The sequence below is a fragment of the Mustela putorius genome, unplaced genomic scaffold (assembly GCF_011764305.1).
Source record: "Mustela putorius furo isolate JIRA1106 unplaced genomic scaffold, ASM1176430v1.1 tig00000743_pilon_pilon_pilon, whole genome shotgun sequence".
Lineage (NCBI taxonomy): Eukaryota > Metazoa > Chordata > Mammalia > Carnivora > Mustelidae > Mustela > Mustela putorius.
In genome coordinates, this window is record NW_025421464.1 from 1,985,679 (window position 1) to 1,993,897 (window position 8,219).

Below are 8,219 nucleotides of genomic sequence, written 5' to 3' on the forward strand. Positions count from 1 at the left end.
CTAGGGAAATAATAGTCTGGCCTATAACTAACTTATAACCATCAAACTGGCAGAAATCTTACTGGGGGAGAGTCAGCCTGGACAAATGCCATTCTCCCAGCCTCACAGATGGGAAAACAGAAACCAAGGGAGGGAAAGAAGATCCTGACCCTTGTATGTCCAGGAGTAGAGGGCCCAGGGAGAGGAAGGAGGCAACCTGGGACCAGGTCTTCACTTCCAGTCCTAGAAAGGCAGATGGTGTAGAACATGCCTCACCTGAGCACTGGCTATATGGGCCTCAGACCTACAACATGCCTCAGTGTCTTCATTTGTCAAATGAGGGAATTAGATCACAGCTATGCTTTCCAAGTTCAAAAGTCTTTTTTTTTTTTTTTAAGATTTTATCTATTTATTTGACAGACAGGAATCACAAGTAGGCAGAGAGGCAGGCAGAGAGAGAGAGATGGGGAAGCAGGCTCCCACTGAGCAGAGAGCCCGATGCGGAGCTAGATTCCAGGACCCTGGGATCATAACCCGAGCCAAAAGGCAGAGGCTTTAACCCGCTGAGCCACCCAGGCACCCCCAGAAGTCTTTTGTAAAGCCCTAACCCTGTTGGTCAAGTGAACTCTGGTACAGTTGCTGAGTATTTTAAAGTAGATCAAAACAGAGTTGCTCTGATTGAAGGGGGCGCCCTTTGCTTTGTCCCGCCCCAACCCCGACCAGCAAACCCAAGGAATTACTAGGATTCTGTTGGAAGAGCCCAGATTAGGCCTTTCCAGCTCTGATTTTGTGGCTCCCTGTTACTCTCAGAAGGAAACCCAAATTGTTGTTGTTTTTCAAATCCAAGTTTTAATGCCCAACATAATGGCAGCCTTCTTGGTGGTCATGAAATATCACCACTTCATCACACCCTCCTTCTTAGACCAATCCTGAACCCAGTGAACCTCACTGTTATTCCTTCCTTCAACCCTTGAGAAGCAACACTGGGTAAGCCTCTGGGCTTAGTAGTCACATAGAGTTTTGGTTTTGATCCCAGCTCTGCCTGTGTTGCTTTGAGCCAGTTGCTTAACCTCTCTAAATACGCCACCTTCTTCACCAGGGAGCATGAATAGCCCCGACTGAAGTGAATACCTACGAGCCAGACCCTGTTCACACCCTTGTGTAGGCTGAGAGGATTCATCCTCACATAACCCCCCAGAAGCAGGTTCTGTTGTTGTCCTCATTCTACAGAGAAGAAAAGTAAAGCACAGAAGAGGGAAGTAGCTTGCTGGAGGTCCCAGAGCTGTGGGGCTCAGACTGAATTGGTCCAACATCAGATTAAGCCCAGAGTTCCTTAGGCAGTATCCTCTAGTCTAAATTGGGTTAATCCCATCTGCTCCACCGAGTGCATGTGAAAATCAATAAATTACATGAATGTCTGCCTGTGAGTACTGAAAAAAAGTACGGCATTAATGCCAAATCCAAGGCCAAAACCCAGGTAGAGTGATGCATCAGTGCACAGATCCTGAGCAGGGATGCTGGAGGTCCACTCCTGCTCTCCGCTTGGACCAATTATTTATTTCTCTAGAATCCAGCTTTCTTGCCATATGGCTGATAGCAGCCGTACCACCCCCAAGCACAAAGCAAATGCTATTTAATCTCAAATGTTATCGTGTAACAAATGAATGAGCTACAATGCCTGTCATTAGCATAATAGCTCTTGTTAACTGTTCCGTTGTCTGAGGACTCCTCATTAATCCCACTCCCCTCCCCCTCTGCCTCCTGCAAGACCTTGTCTCATCTCACCTCCAAGCAAAATCGGTCAGTCTCAAATTTTTGCTGGAAAGTCTGAAGCCTCACACCTCGGTTCCGGTAGCCATCGGGTTCCCCCTGCTGGCCACTTTCTGCAAGTGCACCACCCTCTTGCCTCCGACCTTGAGCAGCTTGTGTCTTGGTTTGGTCTGTCTGGGCAGGCTCCTCCACCCCACCCCCAAAATCTCACCAGATTGCACCCAACTGCAGTCCTCCAAGCACGGGAGCTCTGCAGTAGTTAGAGGCAACATGGGGCACAGGGACTGGAAATCTGCCGACTGGTTTGAGTCTGACATTGAGAATTTTCCTGGTGAGATGATCTGGAAAAAGTGTCCCCCAACTCTATAAAACAGAGATTGTAGTAACACCTGGCTTGAGGAGCTCAAAGGCCAGTTTGTAAGCCACAAGTGCTGTTTTCTGGGTGTCTGGGTGTTAATTATAAGCTTCTTTATGAGGGTTAATGCACAAGCCCTTGAGAAAAGTCCTTAAGGAAAAATCAGGATTTTTAGGGACATGTTGTGAATGAGAATTCTCTATACAGTCTTTTATTCGTTCAGCAGCCATGATGGCATTAAAATATACATCAGATCATGTCACACTCTTGCTCGAGGACTTCTACCATCTTCCCATCATGCTCAGAATACAATCCAACCTGTTCTCCAAACCTAGAAAGTTCTTCACAGTCAGCAACCTCCTTCTCAACCTCAACTCCCACCATCCTGCCCCCCACCCCACACTGTGACAACTTCTGCTTAGCTACCTGTTCCATGAACTCCCAAATTCATTCCTACCTCCAAGCTTTGTACATGATGTTCTCGCTCTCTGCCAGGAATGCTCTTATTCGACATACTTATTATCACCACTCAGATCTTTGCTAAAATTTCACCTCCTCCAGGCAGGCTTCCCTGACTACTCAATCCAAAACAGCTCTCTACACTCATGTTCTACTATCCTGCTTTGTCCTTTATGACACTTACTACTACCCGCAGGACCTTGCCTAGCTCACCAGCTGTTCAAATAATATGCCTGGCACCCATGAGACATTCAGTACATATTTGTTGAATGAATACATGAATTTTCCCTACCCAGGTTTAAAGATGAAGAAGGTACAAGAGATACAGCAGAATATGACATTAGCCTAGGTTGTCCCCCAGAAAGAAGGTTGGGGATGAGAGGATCTTATAGTATTCTGTTATGTGTATAGGTCCTGGGGAAATAATGCTCTTTCCTCAAAGTAGTCTCTGGAAGTCTTGGAATCCCAGAAAATCCCCCAAAGAGACCCAGGTCCTGAGATATTCCCCCAGCCTAAATGGGGAGATAGAGAAATTCTAAACTGAGCTCAGGACCCTTCCACAAGAAAGGGGAGGCACATGCATTTTCACTCCTCTTATGTTTTTGACTGGGACCTATTTTGGGCTGGGCCAGATGTGAGGATGAGGATGTCTCTGTTTTGGGTGGAGATTGCAGAAGGCATGGCCTTCATCGAGCAGAGGAATTACATTCACCGAGATCTCCGAGCTGCCAATATCCTGGTCTCTGCATCCCTGGTGTGTAAGATCGCCGACTTTGGCCTGGCACGTGTCATCGAGGACAATGAATACACAGCTCGGGAAGGTAGGGAGCCCTGCCAAAGTGTCCATGGGGCCCTCTTGGGTGGGTTATGAGCACTGAGAGCTGAGATGTGTCTCAGTATTAGCTTGAGGTTAGTAGGCTTGCTGGAGTCCTTCCAGATAGAGTATCCTGACCCATAGACTCTCATACCCAGTGACTCAGATCAGTTTTAGCCTGAGCTAGCCAAGTGCATGTTGAAATTAAGGGTGAGAGCAACTTTATGCGTAATAGACAAAAACTAGGAAGAATCCAACTATCCATGAATAGTGGAATGGATATATAAATTGTGGTACATTGATGTAATATAATACTATGCAGCAATGAAAAATTACAAACCAATGATCCATGCAACAAAATGGTTCATTCTCACAGACGTAATATTGAAATGAAAGAAATCAGACACCCCCCCCCCAAAACGTAGATGCCACCATTTATATAAAATTCAGAAACAGGCCAACTTGTGTATGAACAGCAACATGATTCATGAAAGCCAAAAAGTGGAAGCAACAAAAACACGTTATTTGGCCACAATAAAGAAGGGATGGACTGATGGATGCTGACCGTGGATAAACTTCCAGAACATTGTGTTAAGTGAAAAGACTGCATATTGTATGACTCCATTTATACCAGTCCTTGAGGACTGTCCTCTTCAGGAGCTGTAGTTTCCTGGGGTATGAGCTGAATCAATGAGGTGGCCCAGAGTGTCAGCTCCCCTGGCACACCCCAGAGCCCTCTGCCCTCTCCCCCGTCCCCCCAGACAACTGTCCTTAGGATTGATGGCCCTTACTACCATGGAGGCCGGACAGAGGGACAGATGTCAGCAGCTGTGCCCCTGTCCTGCTCCCCACCCTAGCATACACCCAGCCATGACTGCTCCCAGACTCTCCCTGACTCTGCTCTGTCCAACCCCACAGGGGCCAAGTTCCCCATCAAGTGGACAGCTCCTGAAGCCATCAACTTTGGCTCTTTCACCATCAAGTCAGACGTCTGGTCCTTTGGTATTCTGCTGATGGAGATCGTCACCTATGGCCGGATCCCTTACCCAGGTAGCGAGGGGGACATAGCTTGTGGCTGCTTCCATGTCCCCGTCCAGGTGTCTTCTCTTGTTAGTGTGTCCATTCAGACAGTTCTTGGTCCTTGCCCCCAACCTCCCCTCACCTGCCCCATCTCAGTCAAAGGTATCCATCCATCCAGTTTCTTAAGCTGAAAATCTGGAGGCTTCCTTGGCCCTCCGTTTTCTCTCACCCCTTCCTACATCCAAGCAGTCCCAAGGTTCTGGCCACTTGTCTCCAAAATAAATGCTCATGTCTAACTCCTCTGCCTCCACCTACATCCAGGCCAACATCATCTTCCACCTTGATGGCACGGTGGCCTCCTACACCGTCTCCCTGCATTTGTCCCTCTCCCCCATAGGCCATTCTCCACTGAGTCCAGAGGGATCTTTCTAGAATTGTGAAACACATCTTGTCCCTTTTCCACCTCTGACTCTTTAATGGTCTCTCATTGTATTTGGGACAAAATCTCATACTTCTAATTATAGACTGCAGGTCCCACATGATCCAGCACCTGCCTCCTTCTCCAGCTTCATCTCAGTCTGTACCCACCATCCTGTCATCTAAAGTATCATACATGCCCCTCACTTCTCATTCATAATATCCCATATGGTCTCATTCAGAGTATTCATTGCAATTGATAACCGTATATTCGTTTAATATTTTCCCTACCAGACACTGAGCTCTATGAAGCCAGAAATCATGTCTGTACTCCTCACTAGTGTATGTGCTGACCTGCATGCTTGGCACATGGTGGGTGATTAATAACCACTTGCTAAATGAATTAATTTATCCCCATGCCTATGGGCAGCACCCTACGCTGAGTAGACCATGTAGTTACAAAGATATACCCAACATGCGGATTGCCTGAGACTCTATAAATAATGTTACTCTCTGTTCCTTTCTGGTTGGGATGTCTCCTGGGTTATCTGTAGCCAGAACACTGGGGAGAAGGAGAAAGGCAGATACAGAGATTCCCTGACTTTGTATATAAACCATCCTGAATTTGAATCTCACCCCAACAACAATTACACTTTGAGAAATTCACTTCACTTCTCCTACCTTGGTGTCTTTACCATCAAAAAATACAGGTAATGATATCTACCTTGAAGAAGTGGTTGTGAAGATTAGAAATAAAGAGATGTAGACAGTTGATTCATTCATTGGTATTGATCAAATCCCTCCTGTGTGTTAGGCACTGAGGATGCAGTGAGACCAGCATGTTCTAGCGTGGAGGGACACACACACATCTGACACACACTCCCAGCTGGAGAGGACTGCTGAGCAGAAAATGAAGCAGGACGAGTGAGAGGGAGTGACATGGGCTGCCTGTGGTGTTCCCCAGCTCCTGTCAGAGTGGGTCCTATTGGAGTTGAAAGACAGCTCAGTGATGAACTAGAGGAAAAAGTCCAGTTAGAAAACACCGCTAGCTCTTAGGCCCTGAGGTATGTTTAAAGAAAGAGAAGCCTGGTAGCTAGAGACAAGGAATGAGAGCAGAAGGTGAACGATGGGGTTGGCAGGGGCCAGATCAGAGAGGGCCCATGGCCATGGTGAAGAGTGTGGACTGTGGAAGTTAGTCTAAGTGTATGGAAGCCATTGGAGGGTCTGGGGCAGGGAAGTGGCATCATCTGATCTCCATCTTTAAGTGATGTTTCAGTTCAGCATGGAGAGTAGATTGGGGGTTGAGGAGAAGGTAGCAGTCACAGCAGTGGGATGGGGGCAAGTGGTGGAGACAGAGGTAAGTTGGTGGGTTGATGCTATGTTTCAAAAGAAGGAAAAGGGTGCCTGGGTGGCTCAGTGGGTTAAGCCGCTGCCTTCGGCTCAGGTCATGATCTCAGGGTCCTGGGATCGAGTCCCACATCAGGCTCTCTGCTCAGCAGGGAGCCTGCTTCCTCCTCTCTCTCTCTCTCTGCCTGCCTCTCTGCCTACTTGTGATCTCTCTCTCTGTCAAATAAATAAATAAATAATCTTTAAAAAAAAAAAAAGAAGGAAAAAATGTGACTTGCTGATGAGGAAGGAGAGAGAGAGAAGAAGAATCATGGTTGATCCTCTTAGTTTTAATTGAGCAGCTGGGTAGGATGGGCTGGGGCTAGAAATTCAAGAATTCTGGTTTAGTCCTGTTAAAATCGAGGTGATGTGTAACATCCAAGGAAGATGTTGGAGGAAGCACTCGGATATGAGTTTGGGGCTCTAGACTTGTAATATAAGATTGGGCATCACAGGGACGCCTGGGTGGCTCAGTTGGTTAAGCAGTTGCCTTCGGCTCAGGTCATGATCCCAGCGTCCTGGGATCAAGTCCCACATCGGGCTCCTTGCTCCGCAGGGAGCCTGCTTCTCCCTCTGACTCTGCCTTCCACTCTGCCTGTGCTCGCTCTCGCTCACTCTCTCTCTGACAAATAAATAAATAAAATCTTTAAAAAAAAAAAAAAAAAGATTGGGCATCACAGGCGTGCAGAAGATTGTTTTTCAGGATATCTCAGATAAACATCAATTGAACAAGGAAATGGTCCCACTCACAGAGTGACTCTGAGACAGGCCGCCTGTTTTGTCTTGAGGATACACCAGTAAGAGCCAGGCAATGCGTTATGGAACCTATATCCAAGAGGACACATTAGGCTGTAAGGAACAAAATAACCAAGAGTGGCAGAAACTATAGGCAAGTTATCAGTCTTATATGAGGAGGAGTCTGGCGTTGGTGACTGGCTAGTTCACGTGCTCAACAGCACTCAGGACTGTGGTTAGCTTCTCTGTGATTGTCTTCCCTGTGCGGTCCTCCAAGGATCATGTTGTTCCTCAGTGTCATCGAAAGAGGAAGGGTGTTTCTTCCAAGGGAGGAACACTTTTCCTGGTAGTCTGCCGGAACAATGCTCCTCAGCTCCCATTGGCCAAAACTGGGTGTCACGCCCCTATCCTAGCTGTTAGGGAGACTGGCTTTCACGTGGGAGGGGCTCAGCTCCTAAGGGAGGTGGGAAGTGATGGCTGTGGGGGAGGTCACGGTGTCTGTCACCCCGGGTTTCCCTGTCCCAATCCCTCCCTTTTTAATTCCATGGTTCCTTCTCAGGGATGACAAACCCAGAGGTGATCCGGGCGCTGGAGCGTGGGTACCGCATGCCTCGACCAGAGCACTGCCCTGAGGAGCTCTACAGCATCATGACACGCTGCTGGAAGAACCGCCCTGAGGAGCGGCCCACCTTCGAATATATCCAGAGCGTGCTGGACGACTTCTACACGGCCACCGAGAGCCAGTACCAACAGCAGCCATGATGGGCGAATCCGGGTGGGGCCAGGTACCCAGCTGATGCCTAAGGTGTGGCTCTAGCGCAGCCTGCCTGGTCCTGCTCACCGTTCCCCACAGACACCGGCCCGCCCCACCTCGGTCCAGCCAGTTCCGCATCTGTCAAGTGGTTTGAACCGGACAGTCTCTTTTTTGACTCCAGCAGTCTACAATCTGCCGTCCTCAGGAGACCCCAAGTTAATATGTCTATTGCCTGGGACAGGCACTACTGTGGTTGCTATGGGAAAATTTAAAAATGATGGAATAAATATTTAAATAAAAGACACAAAGGCTAAAGGCTTTACTGACAGATCGGCTTGTCTTGTCCTGCCAGTTCGTGACTATCATCTACTTGCCTTTTTGCTGGATGACACATCTGAGAAGAGGAAGGACCCTTCCAAAGACCAGGAGTATGAAGAGAAGTGGGGTCCAAGGCTTCCAAGGTTTCTTAACGGCCCATGCCCACACCAATTAGTCACTGGCTGTGTTTGTTTTCTATGGCTCCTGTAACA

At 47.9% G+C, this 8,219-nt stretch overlaps 1 protein-coding gene across 7 annotated transcripts in view; it reads left to right on the forward strand.

The window, feature by feature from the left end:
- The window catches only part of HCK (HCK proto-oncogene, Src family tyrosine kinase), a 39,895-nt gene extending 31,878 nt beyond the window's left edge, over nt 1–8,017 (forward strand). For all 7 annotated transcript variants that reach the window (XM_004746663.3, XM_004746664.3, XM_004746661.3 and 4 more), the window contains 3 exons: nt 3,231–3,384; nt 4,296–4,427; nt 7,495–8,017. In XM_004746663.3, the coding sequence (XP_004746720.1) occupies nt 3,231–3,384; nt 4,296–4,427; nt 7,495–7,697 (489 nt within the window). In that variant the 3' untranslated portion in view covers nt 7,698–8,017. The remainder of the gene's footprint in view (nt 1–3,230; nt 3,385–4,295; nt 4,428–7,494) is intronic.
- Nucleotides 8,018–8,219: the final 202 nt, after the last annotated feature.